The sequence below is a fragment of the Hoplias malabaricus genome, chromosome 3 (genome assembly GCF_029633855.1).
Source record: "Hoplias malabaricus isolate fHopMal1 chromosome 3, fHopMal1.hap1, whole genome shotgun sequence".
Classification (NCBI taxonomy): Eukaryota; Metazoa; Chordata; class Actinopteri; order Characiformes; family Erythrinidae; genus Hoplias; species Hoplias malabaricus.
The window spans coordinates 59509931-59532662 of record NC_089802.1 but is presented as its reverse complement, the minus strand read 5'-3'; the positions used below and the strand labels follow the sequence as shown (position 1 = coordinate 59532662).

General features: G+C 39.2%; 2 protein-coding genes across 3 annotated transcripts in view; one reads left to right on the top strand and one right to left on the bottom strand.

Annotated features, from left to right (window-relative positions):
- Positions 1–938: 938 nt before the first annotated feature.
- Positions 939–6852, top strand: rpl5b (ribosomal protein L5b). Its single transcript, XM_066663835.1, has 8 exons — positions 939–1071; positions 1532–1601; positions 1682–1797; positions 3410–3544; positions 4856–5058; positions 5393–5570; positions 5691–5779; positions 6696–6852. Exons 1-8 carry the CDS (start codon positions 1069–1071, stop codon positions 6790–6792), a joined length of 891 nt encoding a protein of 296 aa, XP_066519932.1. The 5' UTR covers positions 939–1068; the 3' UTR covers positions 6793–6852.
- A 5904-nt stretch (positions 6853–12756) lies between these two features.
- dipk1ab (divergent protein kinase domain 1Ab) overlaps positions 12757–22732 on the bottom strand; it is a 48184-nt gene continuing 38208 nt past the window's right edge. For both annotated transcript variants that reach the window (XM_066666066.1, XM_066666067.1), the window contains exons 2-5: positions 16828–16962; positions 16487–16594; positions 14625–14801; positions 12757–13860 (exon numbers count right to left, since the gene is read on the bottom strand). In XM_066666066.1, coding sequence (XP_066522163.1) covers positions 13045–13860; positions 14625–14801; positions 16487–16594; positions 16828–16962 — 1236 coding nt within the window. In that variant the 3' untranslated portion in view covers positions 12757–13044. The remainder of the gene's footprint in view (positions 13861–14624; positions 14802–16486; positions 16595–16827; positions 16963–22732) is intronic.

Below are 22732 nucleotides of genomic sequence, written 5' to 3'. Positions count from 1 at the left end.
ACTCCAGAGTCTGAACTGATAGACTGCTACACACACACACACACACACACACACACACCATCCACTTATCCCATATACTGTGATTGTCAATTTTGCACTTACCTACTACCTCACACTGTGACCCTGGATTCTTTTTCCACATATACATCTTGCACATTGTTGCACATTGCATAATTTGCACATTACCTCCTGTAATCTATTACTGTTCTGTGGCTGCTACCATGAAGACTGCTGTGCAGGTCTTCTACAGATAACATAACATATTTTGTCTGTGTTGTACTGTCTGTCTGTGTGCACTTGTACTGTGTTGCACTTGTGTCTCTGTCTGCATTAGTGTTATGTATTGCACCATGGTCCTGGAGAAACGTTTTTTCGTCTCACTGTGTACTCTGTATATAGTTGAAATCACAATAAAGCCTATTGAATCTTGAATCTAAATAGGAAATTCATGATTATTCCCACAGTCCAAAAAACAGGGAGGTTAGGTGAATTGGCTACTCTAAAAACTGACCTGGTGTGGATGAAAGATTGTGTATGTGAATGAATATCTGTGTGTATGGTCAGATATGGATTGACACTGTAGCCTGGGTGAAATCCCTAGTGCCAGATGTGGTCCTGGTCTTTCAGGTTGAGAGTGTGCTGTGCGCGTTTGGTTGTCGCTAATGGAAATTTGTGTAGTGAAGATTGTAAAAGCGTCCTTGGGTGTCTAGAAAGTTGGGAATATTTTCTTTGTAATTTCGCTAGTTAAATAAAGTTCATATTACAGATTCGTATTGCAATTTATCTACAATCCCAAAATATTATTATTATTACTATTATGCTATTATACTAATTACAGCAGCTCGTTATTATTCCTAGTTGAACTGGAGCATTGTGTTAGCTTGAGGATGCTGTTCTCTATTCTGTTGTGTTCCTCCGCTCCAGCAGAGAATGCTATAGTGACGCTTTGCTGTGCAGCGCTATTTACTGCGCATGCGCACATCATTCTTTCTTTTTCCAGTGCAGCGGAGTTAAAACGTTCGCCGTTTGACTCCTGGCTCCGGTTTCGGAGACAGAAAAGTCTGCAAAATGGTCAGTACAGCGATTTAATGTGGGGGGTATCCAATTCATCAGGCTTTTTTCTTGGTTTCTTTGCACTCACGTGTTCAGATAAACTTTAAAATAAAGAGGATGATGTTAGATTCTCCAGTCCCTGTTTCTTTCCAAACGTGGCCTAACGGCTCCTTTCACTCTTTTCGCCTAAACACAAGTGCATGCCTGCTTAACTGACTTTACGTTTACACTCATCTGGCGTGACGTCTGCATGTTTTAAGGACGCATAAACTAAGTCAAATCCTCGAACTAGGAATTTGTTTGGACTCATTAGGACTAAATGCTAACTCTGTTAGCTAGCTGGTCTGAGTTGGCCACCTCCTCTGAGTTTAAGTTCACATTAACATCGAATCGTTGTCGGTTTGTTGTCAGTGCTTATAGAAATTGAAATTGCATTATGTGCGTGTGCTTGTTTTTAATGTTTAACATTGCTTCACAGGGATTTGTAAAAGTGGTTAAGAACAAGTCCTACTTCAAGAGATACCAGGTGAAGTTCAGGAGGAGGAGAGGTGAGTATTTTAAGGTTTAATGATATCAACAGGTCTTCCGAGGTTAGCACAGCGTACAGACACTTTTTTTCTTTTTGCAGAGGGAAAGACTGATTACTTTGCCCGCAAACGCCTGGTCATCCAAGACAAGAACAAGTACAACACACCAAAATACAGGATGATTGTTCGCTTCTCCAACAGGGACATCGTTTGTCAGGTGAGGGTTTTGCTTTACCTTTGCAGTATATATTGCTGACAAACATTACTTGCTTTGTTTGTTTGTACTTTACAATGAGGTCAGCTGATTGCCACAACTCAGCTTGCAGTGTTATAATTCAGTGCCCTTCTCTTGATGTGAAGACAAGTAAAGTGACAGGTCAGTCAGACTTAAACACTACACCCAAGTCAAAATACATCCTATCAAATTAAATTATGGGACAGGGTAAGTGCTGAGCATATAAGAGATTAAATAAAGTCTTTGTTATAATACGTGAGTACGTTGTCTGGCTTTGAGGTCGATATGCAATATAAATTACAAATTGCAAGCAGCAGTGTGGGTAGAGGATTAAGATTAAAGACTATAACTATATGTTAATTTGCTTTACCAGTAGTACTTTTGCTCTGTTGTGGCAGGCAAGAACACACCTGGTATTTGGGTCTACCATGTCTGTTTCCTTAGAAGAATCTGGTTTACTATGCTGTAGATGTTAGCACATTTTCATGAACTGCCAAGTGAAGGAAATCTGCCACAGAGCAGGCATTTATCAGTGCATGTCAGTGTTGTAGTGTCTACATAATCTGTATTATGTGCAATAATGCCTTAAAGCATGGGTCACTGATCTGGCCCATTCCTAATTCTACTTGTTTAATCAGCTAAGATCAGTCTCTAAATAGTTACAGAGGGTGTGCTCCTTTATTGGTTTGAATGAAAACCTGCAGCCACACCAGCCCTTTGGGGATAAAGTAGGTGAACCCTGCTTTGAGGTGTTATTGCTGCGTATATAATTTCTAATTATATACGGTCCCACTCTAAATTAGGAGGAGCCTAAAGGAAAAAAAAAATCTGTAATATTCAGAAGGTGTTTCCTCACTGACTGCTAGCTCTTCAGTCTGTTTGCACGCTGGACTGATGTTTATGAAGCCCCGGTGTCAGCAAAAGAGTAAAAACAAAATAACAAAACAAAGTGGCTTCGTTAGACATGTTAGGCTTCCCTTCTCTCTGCTCATGGCAGAGAAACTGCAAAGAACCCTCCAAATGCTGATAATCATGAACACAGATGAGGTTATTGCTTTGTTTAGGTGTTTATTTTATAGGTGTGATATTGACTCTAAATTCCGGTGACTGTTAACTGCATGAAAGTAAAAATAGATAGAAATATCTCAAGTAACAAATGAGTTTCTGATAATTAAAACCATGAATAAAAACGTTAAATTTCAAATATAGCATTCCACCTCAAAAGATGCAGGGCTTCTGAAAGTAAACAAACCAGAGAGAACTGCAGTTCTCTACAATTATAGACATTCCATTTAAAACTAGGAATTTGCTGATTTATTTATTTATTTATTTTTTTGTAGTGAGGTACAGAGGCTTTGAATTACAATATCAGACATGCTGTCTTGGGGGAAACATCTAGGGAACCTCTGTTATTGTGCTTTACTATTTAATACCAGAGAAGAATTTGCCTCTAGTTGGACTGAGAAAAATAAAACAGCCATTGATATTATTACACCATTGAAGACCCAGGACCAACAAGTACTTGTAAAAATTGCTCAGGTTTGAATTACTGGCTTGCGCCTCATTAATTGTAAACAACTGTGCTTTGTTGCAGATTGCCTATGCCAAGATTGAAGGTGACATGATTGTGTGTGCAGCATACTCCCATGAGCTCCCAAAGTATGGTGTGTCTGTGGGTCTGACGAACTATGCAGCGGCCTACTGCACTGGACTGCTCCTTGCTCGCAGGGTAAGACCTGTTACACTTCTGTAGAAACAGTCTCTGCACTTCAGGAAATTGCTTCCCCTACATGTCATAAGGTTAATATGAATTTGGTTGCATTCTGCTACGAGCATCAGTTTTGGCTTACACATCACTTTCTCATTAAAATATGATGCATTATTTGTCATTGCTCATAAAGACGTTTTGCTGCTTTAAAGCCCAATGCTGGGGGCTTTATTTCTCTTTAGTCAATGCTTACTTTTGTCTTTTAGTTTTTTTTTTTTTTTTTTTTTTGTGATTATACAAATCGTCTATAGTGTGTTAAATACGGCATGGTTGAGATGTTAAATGCAAAAGTTTATTAATCAGAACTGATGTCTTTATACCTTTTGGCCATAAATGAGGAAGAAATATGGAGTTAATTTTGTGCCAAAACATAAATCTTGAGAGGATAGCTGTTTGTCTGAATCCACAGCTGGTGAACATATATGCTATATGCACAAAGATGGTGTAAGCTTGTTTTTTATCTTTAAAAAAACAAGTCCAACACCTTATGTTCAGACCTTGTTCAAAGCCACAACTCTAAAATATTAATATGCACATAGCTTAAGTCACACAGTCACACAGCGCCTCACTATCTAACACCATGATTTGAGTGAGTTTTTAAAGAGGGTTTTGCATTGGGCAAGTAGTCCACTGACTGACATTGTGATTTGCCAACCGCAGTAACGACATCAGATAATAGAGAATGTAGATGTTGTGGGAGGAATTTGTGATTAAAGCAAAAAAGTTCTAAGGCTCTGATCCTAGAATTTATGCTGTTTTTAAATAGTGATTCATCAGAAAACACAGAAATCACTTACAGTAAATTCAGTAAACCTTTCAGTAGATTTGAAACCTGAGAGGTTTTGTGGAGTGGAGAGTGTAAATTGCGAATGGATGAAATATTGAGTTTGCTGTTGGACAAGTTTTGAATGAAACTTCTGTATGTGCAACTTTTTTCATGTGCAAATTTTGAAAGGAAAAGGCATTGCTGAGCAGGTTTTAAGATTGTGAATGAAACCAGTGTCAAGCATAACCAAAAGCATTTACATGCACATTCAGTGCTGTTAAGTGCATTTAAATTCATGAAACATTTTGGTACAAAATAAACAAGGAGCCATTTCAATTTGCACTTCAGTCTTGGAGTCTTTTTAACATTTACGATTATTCCTCAATTTTCCTCACTGCTCAAAATGACTACTTGCTCTACAAGTTGTGTTTTGATTTAAAAAGAAAGGATATCAAACTTATTTATCTTTGGTCTGTCACTGACCCTCCCTTTTTCTTTTTTGAAAGCTGCTCAACAAATTTGGACTGGATAAAGTCTATGATGGCCAGGTGGAGATCACTGGGGAGGAGTTCAATGTAGAGAGCATTGATGGAAAGCCTGGTGCATTCACCTGTTACCTGGATGCAGGCCTTGCCAGAACTACCACCGGCAACAAAGTGTTTGGAGCCCTGAAGGGTGCTGTAGATGGAGGTCTGTCCATTCCTCACAGGTACATTCTGTAATGTTGTGGTACATTTTCCATTTGAGGGATAATTAGGTCAAGGGTTTGTTGAAGTGTTCTGACACTCTTTGATTGAGCATCTTGCTGCTTAGTGATGATACTTTTAGTAACTGAGCAAATTGTAGTTGGTCCTTCACTTGCACAATTGATGTGAGCACGTTTCAAGACGGGGCTGAAAGCAGCATGATATTCTTGTAAAGTGTAAATATTTGGTGTTGATGTGGCATCAGTAGTTTGAAACCTTAAGTAGTGCTACTGTATAAGAGCATTCCAGTTAATTTTATTTTTACCTTCTTTTTCTCCCCTTCCTGTTTTTGTCTAGCACCAAACGTTTCCCTGGATATGACACTGAAAGTAAAGAGTTCAATGCAGAGGTCCACCGTAAACACATCCTGGGTCTGAATGTGTCAGAGTACATGAGCCTTCTGCTGGAAGAAGATGAGGAAGCCTACAAGAAGCAGTTTTCTCGCTTCATCAAGAATGGTGTCACCCCTGAAAGTGTAAGAATTTTGATGTTTTAAAGCTATAATTTTTACTTATTTACCCAAATGACAGGATGTGTAGGAATTACATTTTCTCCACCCCCCACCACCTCTCCCCCAAAACCGCATTCTTTGCAGATTGAGGATATGTACAAAAAGGCACATGCAGCCATCCGTGAGAACCCAGTGCATGAAAAGAAGCCCAAGAAGGAGGTCAAGAAGAAGAGGTGCGTTACTGTTTCAAATGGGGATCTTTGGGATATTTAATGACTGAGGATCCCCATTACTGACTATTAAGCTTCAGTTTGAACAGCTTGTATCAGAGCTTCATTTATGCAGTATGTTGTTTTAGTCGTTTCAGTTGACTTGATAGCATGGTAAGCGTTCCTGATCTAGTGGACTGTAGTACAGATTGTGCCCAAGTAACTAAGAATATGGTCTGAAGTCTGTTCTGCTGTCCTTGTTCTTTGGTGTTAGTTGTGTGGGTGGAAACTTCTCACTGGTGCTGGATTCTTCAGTTGTTTCCTGAGGCGTTGTACACTGTGATGTCTAGGATTTTGGAACAGATTTTAGTTTAGCATCACAGTAGATGAAATGAGATGGCTTCAAGTTTTGTCCTACATTAACAAAGTGTATGGAGTATTGAATATTTTATATGAATATGGTTCAAGAAAAGTATGAAAGACTCACTCCTACTTTTCACTGTGTTGGAGTCTGGTCAGCTCTAACCGATTGTACACCAGCTTTAAGAATGTAAAAATAAGAATACTGAACTTTGTAATAAATGTTTGCTTCATTATTGGCAACCGAACATCTAGCTAGACCTCACAAGCCTTGTTGACTGTTTGAGCACTTTGCAATATTAGTGCTATTTTACTGGGTTTAAGGTGACTCCATATTTTTTAAATGTTGCTACTAAAAATTAGTTACCACCGTATGGTGCTGCTGTCAATTGCAAAGTTACTGTTAAGTTAATAATGTTCTAAACTAATTTGTCTAAATACCAAACTTGTAATTGAATATAGAGATATACTAGCATTACAAGATGGAAGGTAACAAAGATTGTTCCTCTTAAGTTTTGTGCAGAATTGCATTTTTATAATTCAGTTGTTCTTGCTAACTCAGGATTTTCTCTGTTGACAGATGGAACCGCCGCAAACTCACTCTGGGTCAGAGGAAAGACCGTGTTGCACAGAAGAAAGCCAGCTTCCTCCGGGCTCAGACTGCAGAGGAGGATTAATCAGTCTAATCTGGCTCACATTGTGCAGAATTTTCTTCTAATAAATATATTGAAAAAGACATTAAGATTTTGTGTGCATAAAATGTGCTGCAAATGAAACACAAGGCCACTAAATGTTCAGGTTTAAAGTTGAGAGATGTTCATCATAACATTTTTAGTTTAGTATTGTTGGGGTTTAGCTGAAATTTCATTAATTCAATTAAGACTATTTTATCAGTAGGTTAATTTGTGGTAGGTAAATGCTGTCGAAGTATTTGTCATAAACTGAAATCTAGTGAAACTAGGAACATCTTTGTGAGGATCTTATGGCATTTAAACATGAAAAAATCAGTGAAAGGTCATGTACTGATTTTAAATGATTATCACAAACACTGCTGTAAACTCATTCCAAAGGTGATATATCTGGAGAACACTGCTCCTAAGAACTGGAGACTGATGCTTGTGCAGTCTTCGATTTCATGTTTTTCTATGAAGGAGGAAAAACGTCTAAAACACCAGTCTTAACAATGGGTGCACCTTATGTGCAATGTTCCTACTAAGAAGGAAATGGGGACGGGGGATGACATACCTCACTAAGCCAGATATGCATATTGCTTTTAATCAAGGTTTATGATTGAAAACATGAACCATGTTCATTAATAATAACAAAGTAACTCTTTAAATTAATCAATATAATATATCATGCCTCTATATACACAACACATCTTTGAAAGTATACTTATTACATCCTGGCTTTCAGCAGCAGTCTTGGAAATGAATCATCATCAAAATCAATATTTTTTCAGACATATTCAGCTAGTCTTGACAATATGGTTAATTGGGATTCCTGTGACAAGAATGTAAAGTGTACACCTGTAAAATAGGGGACAGTAAAAATACAAATGGTTTTGACAGTTCATCTGAGCCATGTTTATACAGAGATGGAAGTGATTTAGTTCAAGTGATTCCATGCCTACAGCTTGTCAACAGCACCCGATTTATTTATTTTTTTTGCAAAAAGTTACATTTTGGTAACTGACTCTTAAAAGATATTGTCTAAATCAATATGGTGGGATTCCTTATAGACACTACTACAGTCTGAACAGCAGTGGGATCTCAAAATAGAAAAAATAGTTTTTTGAGAAAGAAAAAATATTGTTTAAAAAAATAACAAACCTTCCGTATGATTGATAAATTCCCAAAGAGGTGAATGGCAGTTTGGTTTGCTGTGAGCAGTAGAGGACATTTGTAGTGGTATAATATTAATATTCATGTTGGTATGTGTGTAAATTTCAGACTTTTAAAGGAGCAATATGCAATATATTTAGTGTATTCAATACATGTCCAGGGTGTGCCATCATAGATTGAGGAAAAATGCTAAGCTGAAGCACTGGCTTCACTGAAAAGTACTGCTGAAGCATTATTTTCTGTTGGAGAACTTCCCAGTTCAGTAAGGGCTCTATTGGAGTTTTCAGCATGAGATCCCACCCTGCACCCAGTCCAGTCACCTTACAGTCCCAACCCACCAGGTTGCCACATACTCAAATGTAGCGTTTTGCAGGCGTGACGTGAGCATGTGAACAGATAATATCAGATTTGATCAGACATAAAAGGCCTCAATGCCCTTCTAAAAATCTCCATGACTGGAGACGGTGTAAAACGAGAGGAAATACTGTCCATGTGTTTGAAAGGTGGAGGCAGTATAGGAGTAGCAAGACAAGATTCAATTTAGAGTTGTCCAATTTTCTCTTGATAAGCAGGTAATTTCCAAGAAAATCAAATAAAAGTACTGACTATGTATAGATTAAAACTCCATAGTTTTGTGTGTTTTATATAAAGAAAGTGAGAGATAGTGGTGATTTAAAGATTTTTTGTGTTAAGAAACAGATTAATGTGTGTTTCTCTGTGGTGCGTATATTATAAACAAATTAAAAAGTAAGAGCTTTGGATTTTTATGTAACATGGACAAAGGTTGTATTAGCAGATTCAAAAGAATCTAAACTTTAATCATTCATTCATTCATTCATTATCTGTAAGCGCTTATCCAATTCAGGGTCGCGGTGGGTCCAGAGCCTACCTCGAATCATTGGGCGCAAGGCAGGAATACACCCTGGAGGGGGCGCCAGTCCTTCACAGGGCAACACAGACACACACACATTCACTCACACCTACGGACACTTTGAGTCGCCAATCCACCTACCAACGTGTGTTTTTGGACTGTGGGAGGAAACCAGAGCACCCGGAGGAAACCCACACGGACACGGGGAGAACACACCAACTCCTCACAGACAGTCACCCGGAGCGGGAAACGAACCCACAACCTCCAGGTCCCTGGAGCTGTGTGACTGCGCCACCGTGCCGCCCCACTTTAATAATTATCAATAAAATTTAAACTTCACTCACTGTGTGGTTTCCAGGCCACTCCCAGTAACCGGTGGAGCATGCAGTCAATAAAGCACAAAAATAAAGCTGTAACTCAGGAACACTTTCCCAAAATATTACATAACTTAATATGCTTCATTCAAATATTTAATTCACCCGCAAGATGTAGATAGAGAATTAATTATAGGCACTCAGCTTAGAAATGCATATACATATATTTGAATGTAAACTACTTTTTGGATCTTTACCAAACATGGACATATGTGATTTTAGCAGAATCCTAAGGCCTGAACTTATAACTTAATAATTATCAATAAAATTTTGGAATTTTATCACTGTGTGGCTTCCAGGGCCCCTCCAAATTATGGGTGGAACATGTACTCAACAAAGCACACAAAATAGCTGTAACTTAGGAACTCTTTTCCCAAATATTACAAAGATTTGTAGGCTTAATCTAAATGTGCATCAGATCACAAGATTAAATTGTGGTGCAACTGCAACCCTAGGTGGGGCTATAACACACAAAAACTCATACAACAATTTATTGACCAATTGTAGCGGACATTGCAGGTGGATTTTGTTCATATTTCACATGCATCCTCAGGGTATGCATATATATATATCTATCAAGGTTGGTTTCAACTGGGCTTAATTTCAGTTACAGCTGAAAGAATGTAAAAAGCTCCACCCAGCTCAACATCTTGCAATGACAGCATGTCCAGAAGTCATAATTTTTTGGATAATTATTTACCTCCAAACTCTGCAGATTGCATCAAAACCAATTATTGTCTATTGCTTGAAAATCCACAAACTGAAAATTTGTTTTCAAATAATGACTAATGAGAAAAAAAAACATGCACTTTTTGACAACACATGTAACTGCAATGTTGTGAGACATTCTGCAGAGTATATTTTAATCTAAATTCCATCTCAATATGTTAAATTTACCCTGAGATATTTCATATTTTCATGTTAAAAATCTGAATTGCGTCCCCTAGTGGCTATCAACACAAAATTTCGTAGGTACATAGGAAGTGCCTCCATGGACATACCATGCAAAGCTCATGATGACTGGCCAACGTTTAGCCTGTCAAACAGCTGCTGAAACCTGATTGGCCAATGACGTTAACAATTTCGCACGTATCGTAATGTTCATAATTTCCCACTTATAATATCACCCACAGAAGCAGCATGCGAGACGACAGCTTTATCCGACATTCGGATGCTGATAAACAGCTACCTAGCTATTACAGCGTCCCCTATAGGACTTTGTGTGCTATCTTTGACATGATACCTCAGAATTTTTAATGAAAATTAGCAAATTGTAAATTAGGCTGACATACATAGTCCAAGTGGCAGAGTTGTTTGTCTGTGAATTTTGTACCTAGCTACCAGCATTTAGGAGTTTTACGAGACAAAACGCGTTTAGCTACATTATAGACCCCCCACTGACCAATCAGTGTCTTTTTTGTTGTCCACCGAGATGCCCACAAACTGCACCTACCCATCAATTTTGGGGCCTGTAGCTGTTATGATTTCTCTGCAGATTCATTTGTTTAGGAGAATAAAAAAAATCAGAACAAAACCAATAGGCTTCTACACACTAGAGTGCTTAAACTCTAATTAGGGTAGGTAGATGTTTTAGTAACATTATGTACACTTAGTTGTGTATTTTAAACTGATAAAATAGGATCTTTAGTAGCTTCCAATAGCTGCACATTTAAGGTGGAACAGGATATTCAAGTAAGAAGCTGATAGAATAACGGCAGTAAGACTTGTAAACAGACCTGTTAAAGTGGAATTAAAGGTTTGAATACAAATACTGAATAAGAAACAAGAGTTTTAAAAGCTAGCACAATTTTCAACTTTAAGAAGCTGGCGAATAACGCCAGTAAGACTCATAAATTGACCCATTTAAGATGGAACCAAATGTTTGAATACAAAAATTGTAAACAAGACACAAGGATCTTCCTCCTAAAATTACATTCATGGTGGAAAGGAAAATCAATTAGTATCCGTGCCTAGTCAAAATATTTCAGGTAGATTTATACAGTAAAGGCTTGTAAATGCAGGCGGTCGCTTGTTCAGGTTTTGGGCTTTCACTATCATAGGCATATGTTTTAGGTAAATGATGAACACTTTCCTGTATAAATGGGATGATTTGGGCACATTCTTTTTAGCAGTTATGGTCCAAAGTTCTTAAAAACATCTCTTGCTTGTTTGTGTGTGTTAATTTTTCCTCAAATTGGCAACCTCGTCAAACTACCCGTCCGAAGAAGAGGAGGAGGAGGAGGAAGCAGACACTCTATTGACATCTGTATTGTAGTTCCCACTTTAAACGCTTGATGTCATTATTAAAGGTTAGTGAACATAAGGCCGTATGAACAGAACATTTATAATAACATAAATGTGCAGGACATATAAAATATATCCATATTCATATAAACCGAACTCAACATTGTATATGAGGCCAAGTCCAGATATTATGACCAAGTGTACTCAGGGTGCAAAATATTCTAGTGCCTTCAGTTTCTCTGAGTTAGTACAATCATGCTTTCAGCTGTTGGTTCTTTATTAAAGCACGTTATCCCTTTCATTCCCCACTGCATGATCTATCCCAATTTTTTTAAAGATAACTTTTTTAACTTTAACAAGCTGCTCATCTTGGTGGCACGGTGGTGCAGCAGGTAGTGTCGCAGTCACACAGTTCCATGGACCTGGAGGTTGTGGGTTCGATTCCTGCTCTGGGTGACTGTCTGTGAGGAGTTGGTGTGTTCTCCCCGTGTCCGTGTGGGTTTCCCCCGGGTGCTCCGGTTTCCTCCCACAGTCCTAAAACACACGTTGGTAGGTTGATTGGCGATTCAAAAGTGACAGTGAGTGTGTGTGTTGCCCTGTGAAGGAATGGTGCACCCTCCAGGGTGTATTCCTGCCTTGAGCCCAGTGATTCCAGGTAGGTTCTGGACCCACCGTGACCCTGAATTGGATAAGAGGTTACATATAATGGATGAAGCTGCTCATCTTCTATTCCTTATTTGTTCCAATTTTCCTATTACCTATACCTTACATGATGCAGTAACCAGAAAGTAAATTCCTTTAAGGAATGGGCAAATTTTTTAACATAAACATGGGAAATAATGGAAAGGTCTCACTTAATATACTTACATTTAAAAAAAGGCAAAAAATGGCATGATTTAAGGTGGAACGGGAATTATAAAAATGGGAAAAATGGGACTCCCTTAACTATAATTATAACTCATTCATCATCTGTAACCGCTTATCCAGTTCAGGGTCACAGTGGGTCCAGAATACACCCTGGAGGGGGCGCACTAGCCCTTCACAGGGCAACACACACACACCACTTTTGTGTCGCCAATGCACCTACCAACGTGTGTTTTTGGACTGTGGGAGGAAACCTACGCAGACACAGGGAGAACACACCAACTCCTCACAGACAGTCACCCGGAGCGGGAATCGAACCCACAACTTCCAGGCCCCTGGAGCTGTGTGACACTACCTGCTGCGCCACCGTGCCGCCCTATAATTATAACTCCCTTTATTAAATAAATAAAAGCCCAAAGATATGAAGACCTCATCAGCTTCCTATTCAAATTTTCTGTTACACTTTAAAGGGTGCAGAAATGGGTAGCACTCTGATTGGTTAGTGAGTAGGCTGGGTGCTGACTGGCTGGTCAACTCTGCTGTCAAGGCTAGTGAGTGAAATATGCTAGAATTCACCTTAGTATATTAGAGGGAGGGTGTATTTTAAGCATACATGAAATTGTGACTACGGCCTTGAGTGAATGTTCCTTTGGAATGACGACATCTAAAAAAAAATAACACTCATGTGCTTTACTTGTTCTATATCCTCTTAGGCCCTGGGGAAGTAGTACCTCACTTTGAGTCCTTTGTGTGGGAGATCTTTTTCCACAAGAGTGTTTTCAGGTTGTTAAGGATCAGGGAGTGCTCCATTTCCATCTGTTCAGTGGCTCCCTTTAGAGCGATACAGGCGTACAGCTGTTTTTCTAACTCTTCCTTTATGTCCACTGGTGCTCCCCAGAGGAGATAGTCCTTCAAGGCGCCGCAGGCTTTGGCGAGGTTTGGCCGGGTCACCTCAGTGGTGCAGCGATGCTTGGTGAGGTCGCAGGAGGTGTGGCAGTCCGCCCCATAAACACAGTCACTGTCCATTTCGCAGCGCCGCTCACGCATCACTTCCTGGAAATTGGCTTCAGGAACAATGCGCCTGGCGTCCACCACCTTCAGGTCGTGGCGCTCCGTGTAGCCAAAGCCAGCTGCGCTCACGTCACACATGAGGAAGCTGCCAAACGTGCCGTGGAAGACGTCTTCCACCAGCTCCAGGAGGCCAATAGCAATCTTGGCCTTTCGAGGCCAGGAGGGCGAGGCCCACTGGTCCATGCGTCTCCTCAGGCCAGATGGAATCCACAGCTCCACAGCCCAGGGCAGGCTGATGCCGTAAAGGGGCGCATAAGGCACCTTTTCCATCACATACAGGTCCCCACAGAAACCCAGCAATCTTGGAGTGTGCTCTCGGCCCTGCAGGACCACCGCCAGCAAAAATTCATTCAGCTGCAGAAGGGCCCAGGACGAGCGGGCTTCAGCCAAAGAGATCTGCCCATCCTTGTTAGCGTCAGCCACTCCAAGAACAAGTGCCACCAGATCCTGCAGATTGGCCTGATCACCCACCTTTACCTAGAACCACAACAAAAGGATTTACACAGATTATTAATGCTCATTAGAAATACTGCCAAAATGACAAAAAACATTTTAACATAAATTTTGACGGAGAGAGATTACCCTTTTAATTTGACCAAAATTGTTACTGTGTGCTTAATCACTTTTTTGAAGGATTAAAAAAACCAGAAAACTCATTTGGACCATGTGATTTTGGTCAGGACAGACAATCACTATTGTGCAGCCAAGTTAAATATATGGTTAATATCCTCCTTTGAAACAGGTTCCAAGCACAGGCCAGGTTTGATTAAAGACATTCTTGTTAGCAACTGATTAACTGAACGAATATAGAGCAGAGGAAACACCAATTATATAGGAGTACGCTGTTTATTTGAATACATTAAGTTCATCACACTCACTCATTCACTCACTCAAAACAGTGGACAATTTTACAGAGCCAGTCCACCTAGTAATGTGCTATTGGATTGGGAAGGTAAACGGAGCACCTGGAAGAAACCCACATGGACATGGGAAAAAGACACCAAACTCCTCACAGGACAGTGATGCCAGACAAAGGTATTTAACCCAGGACCTCAAGTCTCTGGAACTGTGTCGCAGCAACATAACCTACAACCTGTAGAACCACCATGCTGCCCAATCACAGATCATTCCTATAAAAATTGTGCAGTGACATAATGTAAAAACAAAACAACATAAGAACTGTTCACAAGTAAGGGTGGATATCACTCCTATATTTATTTAGCATATTCAACCCTTCTCACCTTCAGATGGCTCAGGACCATCTCTCTGAATTTCTCCACAGATGTGCCTTTAGTGGGCCTGTTGAAAGATGCTGCTTCTCTCCGTGGCTCCAGCTCTGCTGCCAGGTCGTAGTGATGGACCTCCTCCATGTGGCACTTAATGATCCCCTCCATATCGCCCCAGCTACCAGAATACACCTGCAATGATAAAGAGTCAGCTGTTTCCAAACTTAAATTACCAGGGGAGTGTGGGGGTACTTGAGTTCCCTTAAACAATAAATCTGGAGTGTGACTGGGTCACAGATGCTGATACCTCATTTATTAAGAATTTTATTATTTGATTAAATTATATATATATTTTTGCCCCCTCCAGGGTGTATTCCCGCCTTGCGCCCAATGATTCCTGGACCCACTGCAACCCTGAACTGGATAAGCGCTTACAGATAATGAATGAATGAAGGAATATATATATTTTTACATTTATGTAAACTATATGGCCAAATGTTTGTTGAAAGCTTATCCATCCATTCATTAATTCATCTTCTGTAACCACTTCATTATGATCAGGGTCATGGTGGGTCTGGAGCCTACCAAACATTGAGTGCATTGCAGGAACACGATGTAAGTATATAATAGGGCATCACACACTCACATCTGTGGACAATCTCACACAGCCAATCCACCTACCAGGTTTGTGTTCCTGTGGGACGAAAAGCGTGCGCAAACACACACACACACACACACACAGAGAGAGAAAGAGAGAGGGAAAGCTCAACAAACACCTCGCACCTCCATGATAGAAGAGCCACAAGTGGTAGAGCCACTATGCTGCCCTGTAGAAAAAATCCATCATTACATAGTTAATTAAGGGTAATTTGCCTAAGGCTGTTTTAGAAATGATAAAATCTATGCACCGGAGTGATCACAAGTTAAGAATGCGCACACTTTAAAGAAGCTGATTTCACTAAACATTTGGATGTATAGAGTATTTAACGTGTTGCATGGATTATATTTTCAGGGCAGTCTTGATTTGTAGCTAAGAGTATGGAGATCTGTAACTGACTGTGTGATGGCTGCGATTGTCTGTTTAGAGTGGTCCCATTTTGTGAAGAGTAAGTTGACCACTGTGAGTTTTCTCAAAGGAGAGATGTAATGTTAAATGTAATGTCAGTTTAGAAAAAAGCATCTGTATATACCCATGCAAGCCTTTGATTAAAAAAAATATATGTATTATAAAGTTTAAAATAAGCACATAAAAGTTTCACAAAACATCACATTTTAATGTGAGACTGTGCTATATTTGCATGCATACATCCCCAAATAGATTGTAATTCATAAACTGGCTGTTACCATGGAATACAGAATGTAGAACAGTGTTTTGGTCAGACTTAGGTTAGGAGAACACCTTTGGAGACATTTCTAAGATGAAGCAGCCTAGGTTTTCATCATGTGACTTGAAACTGTGCATGTCTTCATCTGCATCTGCCTATTGTTAGAATTATTCTAGGGGCTTGCTTTGTTGTGAGATCAAAATGGAGAAAAAAATTAGAGGGTGTGTGTGTGTGTGTGGGGGGGGGGTGGTTCCAGGATTGTATCACATTGTGCGGACCAAAACCTGGATATACACTTACATTGTGGGAACCATCATTACATTTTAAAGTGAAGACATGTTTGGGTTAGGGTTTAAGCTAAAGATTAAGATAGTAGTAATTATGGAAAATGATAGGTCTACACAAAATTAATGTATTTCTTTATAATGTCTCATACACAATTCATACATACAAGATCTCTCTCTCTCTCTCTCTCTCTCTCTCTCTCTCTCTCTCTCTCTCTCTCTGTGTATGTGTGTTTGGCAATACGCTACAATTAGAGAATAGTCTGACCTGGTTACTGGGTTTGGCAGACAGACATTTCCCCAAATACAGAGTGTCCTTTTCACACAAGCTGCTGCAGGCAGTACCATCGATCACCCCCTTCCGGAATTTATCACACTGGAATAAACACACAGACACATCACTGCATATCAAAGAAAAGTGATATCTGCGATACAGCACCCAAGAAGGAGCCTGACCCATTTCTCTGTCTCTATTGTATTTTCTGAAACACACACATGTCAAAGCACTTCTGAATTCAATCACACTCCAGCAGATGGCTCCCTTTTCATAGTTATGCCTCCTGCAAGGCAAATGATAAACTGGGTTTAAACCACTGAGACTCAACTCACAATAGCGTTTTTACACTCGTGTCCACGGCACAGCTCTGTGTAAGAAGAGTACTCCACATACACCACCCAGCTCCCCACAAACACAGCCAGCCAGGAGAAGAACAGGTACTTCATATGGAGATAGGAGAACCGGGCCTGTGCACAATGGAGAAGAGAGAGAAAGATACATTATAGAGCTGTACTTCAAACCTGCATTGGCCAAGAAATGTCTTTAGTATCTAGTGCATGTATTAGTGTCTTTGTGGTCATTAACAAACTCAGCAGACATTATTTAGCCTGCAAGTGCTTGTGCCTGGTCATTTTGTGCATGATTTATGGCTCCATATAATTTAAAGCAACACTACGTATTATTTTTATCTTAAAATTACAGCTTCAGAATCATACTGATGTTCCTCTAACCTGTAATAGGGAGAGCTGATCCTCTGACTTGCTACAGAAGTCTCAGCACTGTAGAAATGACACTATGTAACTTTTAGAGGAGGGTATGCCATCCCATGAAGCTCCCTACACACAGTATTTCAGCTGAGGTTAATGCAAGAGGAGGTTTGGAACTCTGCTGTTAGACCATTGGTGACTTTTACACATTGAGAGCCATTTAGCACTCTGACTCTGCACTGTAACTTTACATGGTTTGCCACTTTGTGGTTGGAAGCTGTGCTCCCGCGCCAGTTTTCAGTCGTAGCACCCGAAGTTCGTTGTGGAATATCTTGGAGAGAAGAAATTTCACACATTGACGTGTTGAAATTGTGGCATTGTGTTTCAGTACCATGCTCAAATTTAGTGAGCTCTTTAGAAAGACATATAAAGTCTTTAGAAAGAAAGAAAGTCATAGGTGCATGATTTCAAACATTATAAACATATATTAATATATTCATTTTAGTCACAGTGTAGTATTGGAATCAACAGTATAGGATTTTTTTTCAGATATATATAATGTCTCTTTCCCTAAATGTCATCAATCAGCCAAGATTGTTTCCTTTCTGTCATTGGCTTCCAAAATTTCATTCTGGAGTTTTATGTAGCTATGAATGGAAGCAATGTAAGTTGTGTTAATCATCACACTAAAGCCTCAGACAATATACATTTGTTACAAAAATATTCAAATAGATTTCTTTTTATGTTTCCGATGCTATTCCTTTACAAATGTAAAAAAAAATACATATAAAATTGAAGTCTGAATCTGTTAGCTTGTCTACATAATTCATAATAGAAATCTATTTTAAATGAATTAATTTCAAAGGAAAAAGTATGTGATGAGACTGTTTGATGCTAACTGGCAGCAAAACTAGACTAGTAGCTATAGGAACCAACCAAGATAGCAAGTATATGTTGGCCCAGCGTTGGCGAAGGTCTCGCATTTCGACGTCAGAACAAAGTTGGTCTGTGTCTGGCTGTATTTTAAGAACGTTGGATAATGGTTGTTAAGGGGCGGAGGTTTATCCAACGTCAACTCCACAGTGGTCTGTGGCATACATTATTATCTTGCCAGCTTTTGTGTTGACATCTAAAATATACTGTATATTCAAACTGTGGGACACTCAATGACATTTGCCACATATCATAGGAATATTAAAAACATATATAGTAGTAGGCACAACAGCAAGAAACGCATGTAGAAAATGCCACAGAAATTGCGAATCCACTCCCACGTTTACCTAAAACAATCCAACGTGAAAAAGCCAAACCTGATCGTTGCTCCACTGCACGACCCGGTCTGGCCAATCGCCAGGTTTTGTTTATTTATATGGCACTTTGCACCACACCCAGAGAAATGTTTACTTTCAATACTTTGGAATTTTCTATTTTCATACTTTCTTTAAATTATTTTATATACTTGGTAAACATAAAGTACATTATAAAATATGCATTTTGGCACTTTATTTTGCAGTGTAATCTTCTTTCATACATCTGATTAAAAATGAAAAAACACATCTTGTCTACATAACAGTCAATGGTATTGTTGTTAATTTGTGAAGAAGTTGTGCCCTGTGGAGGTGTGAAGCTCAGCGAACTTCTCTTATTAATGTGTGATCTATGAAGGCTCTGAGCTAAGGAGAGATGTCATGTCCCCATTCACAGATCATAAGCACTGCTATGAATAGCTCCATCAATGCAGCTAAGTGAAGATGTTTCATGAAATATGTAATTTTTACCCAGATTTTCTCTAAAAACTACTGTGCAATATGAATGAGGTGGGGATACCAAATATGATGGAAGCAATGTACTGAGAAACACCCTGGTTTTATGTGATTCTACCTCAAAGAAAAGGATAAAGGCAAACTGAAAACTCTATAGGGAAAAAGGATTTCTACACTCAGCTCCACAAAAGAACAAGAAGGTTCTTAGGGGTCAGACAGATATTTCAGTGTAAAGAAGAAAGCAAGCAGCTACAAATATTCTTGTATTTGTAGCAAAAACACTTATTATTATCCTGACTTTTCAATCAGATCATAAATAATCATTTCATGCATCAGTTGTCTTTACCCAGTGTGTCTAGGGGACAACGTACACTAGTGGAGTCAAGTTTTCATTAGCTTTATTACCACATCACTGTTCAAAAACAGTGTTTCTTTACTTAAATATACTTAATGGAAGGAGTAAGTCAAAGAATCTAAGTAACAAAAAGAAAAAAATTCCAAAAAGGCACTGGACTCCTAACATGTAAAATGTATTACTTATAGGTTGCTCTGTATTGGCTCAGGAGGCAAAGTGGTGATTCTCCTACAATTCCTTAAGAGAAAAAAATGAGACAAATACAAGAAATAAGGCATTGAAGATATGTTAAGAAGATAATAAAAAGATAAAGGAGTAAGGTTTAGTTCACCTGGAAAATCTGAGCACACTTTGTGACTTTAGTGAGTTATCCACTAAAACTCCAGAGGAGACACCTGTAAGATTAGTGAAGTCTTATTCTCAGGAGATGTATTTGAGTAGCAGGAGACTAGTTTCCTTTGTCTTTCAATCTAATCACATTGTTGTCCAGTATAAACTTCTGAGATATTAAGGAGATCTTTTAAATTTTTTTTCCTCTGGGAACATCTATGTAAGATCTGCTAGACCACCAAAACTATCAACAGAACTTAACATGTAAAAAAAAATAAATAAAACAGAGAGATATGAGAGATAGGAAAAGAAATCTAGCACCACTTTTTCAGAGTGAACTAAAACATATACAGGTGCATCTGGTTCTTTCTTCTACTCTGAGCAGAAGATGCAATGTTGTGGGTCTGAAAGAAGCTGTTACTGAGCAATAGAACAATGTGCTGGCCACTTAGACCTAAGACTCAACTTCACAGGTGAATAAAAGCATTTCTGTAGATTTCTTTAAAACAAAGCAAACCTTAAAAAATAATTAAAGCTGATGTACATAATAAAGACTTAAATGTTTGGTATTATATTTCACTGTGGTTAATGTGTAAATTTAAGTTATATATCCCAAGTTTTCTGGTTTTAATTGGTTTTCTGTTGAACCCAATTATAGTTCTTGAAAAGCACAGTATTGTTAATTCTTATACGGCTTAATTTATTAATTCATTCATTGTCTGTAACCGCTTATCCAGTTCAGGGTCACTGTGAGTCAGGAGCCTACCTGGTATCTTTGGGCACTACATACTTTTACCAACGCTAATTAGCCCTAGCTGCCTGCTTTCCCTGCAGCTTCCTGCTGTGACTGCCAACTGAGGGAACTCGCTTTCATTGTTGATACTCGTCCACTAGCTTCCTGCTTTCACTGCTGCTACCTGCCCTGTCTGCTGACTGTATGTTTTCTTAATCACTGCTCTGTGGTTTTGGTGCTTTTCCACTGCATGGGTCCAGCTCTATACGACTTGACTCGACATGACTCGGCTTGGCATGCTTGTTGCTTTTCCACTGTCAGGGCTCCCCTGCGAAATGGAGCAGGTGACGTCACAAAGCCCCATCTCTAACAGGAATTGCTGGCTTTGAAAACCACAACAACGGTGGCGGTAAAGTTAGGCGCTGTATATTCATTGTGTATTCACGTGTTGTGGCCCCAGTTCTCACAGATCAGTTTTACTTACAGCACATTAGGCTTTCATTGAAAATTTTCGTCAGCCATCGGCTCAAGGAGCTTATACACCTCGCATAAAACACCTCGACGTAAGGTTGGAACGCGGAGCGAGCTGGGACTGAAAACTCCTGGTATGCAAATCCCGGTTCCAGGGACCAGATTTGACCAGCGGAAGAGCCATGCCGAGTCAAGTAGAGTGCCGTAGGTTCCATGCAGTGGAAAAACACCACTTAGACTTCTGCTATCACAGCTGCTCTCTGGCATGCCTGTTAACTTAGGGAGCCAGTTTAACCCTTGCTGCTCGGCACTGCTCACTGGCTGACTACCTACCTTAACTATTGCCATCTATATTTACTCTGTAAATTATTACAAATTCTCACTCAAACACACACTCTCTCTCCCTCGCTCTCAAAAACAATCCTGGTGCTGCACTAATTGGTGCCCCTCTAGAAACCATTCATGCAGAACCAGCAGTAAATCTTTGATAAAAATATAAATAAGCTACAACTAATATACTTAAAAGATAAAATTAAAAAGTACATAAATGTACAACTACTGAAGAAAAGGCTTGTCCTATGACAACCTATGATAAAAAGAATTTGTTTTGCTTTAATCCAGTGTCAATTTGCTTTCATTTCAAAAAGATAAAATTATCGGTATCGGATACTCCAAGGTGCTAATTATCGGTTATCGTATTGGCCCAAGAAATTCAAAAATCAGTGTATCCCTAATATAAACGTAATTAAATATTATATACTTATTTGGCAAAAACTCTCATACAAAGAACTTACAATTTTACTCATGTTAGATGCACAAGTAAATGTTAGGAGTCTTGCCCAAGGAATCCTAAGGATTGAATCAATGAGTCTATGCCATAGCCTGTTTATGCAGCCTATACCATATAAAATATAACATTGTCCTCATAGCAAGTATTTTATCATTTTTTTTCAGAAGTGACTATTTGTCCTTCAAGTCCTTCCGCCTCTTTATGCAGTTTGCGATATCTAAACTGATGGAAGTCCCTTGCCATGAATTTGCTGCCATCTGGCAGTCTCTGGGGGGGTATGATGTTGTACAGATGTTCACACTTATTCCGTTTTTTCTCTACAACTTCAACAATCTATTTTCATCCAACCATGGACCAACAAGTTGCAGTCTGTGTTGCCAGGACGTGTATTTACAGTTCTGGGGAGGTTCTAAATTTTAAGATAAATAATCAGGACTTAACAGTTATATAGCAATGTGGGGACTTGAACCATACTCTGCCATATGAATTGAAACATTTTCAGAAACTACAGTAAACCAACCCTCAATTATAATTTTTGAGTATGCTTATATACATTCTCAGCTTGTTTACATTTTACTGCCCTTTCTACTTCTACTATTACTACTACTGCTTATTATTATTATTATTATTATTATTATTATTAAAGAAAAATAAACCAGTAAAACAAACCATCTCTCTGAAACAAACAGCTGATGTTTTGAGGGGAAAAGCTCAGCTAATTTCACTGGCGTTGCAGCCCTCTGTGGCTTGACATTTCCTTATCTGAAAAATCTGAGCTGACAGGACCTCTCCTCCAGCGCAGACAAGGAAACATAGGAAAGAAGACCTTGTAGTGAAGCATGATAGCCACCAGTACTGCTGTCTATTGTTAAATGTGTGCTGAAGGAAAAAGAAAGGGCTTCACTTATTCCTTTACAAATTCCTTTAAGCTTCACTTATTCCCTGGCTGCTGTTCAGAAGCTCAAAGCTAGAGCCCGGCCTCTGTTCCTGTTGTTGTTGTTATTTCTACATCTTCGACACCTGCAAGCGGATCCTGTGTGACAATGCAATTCTTGACGTAAATTCACTCACCCGCAGCAATAGCAACA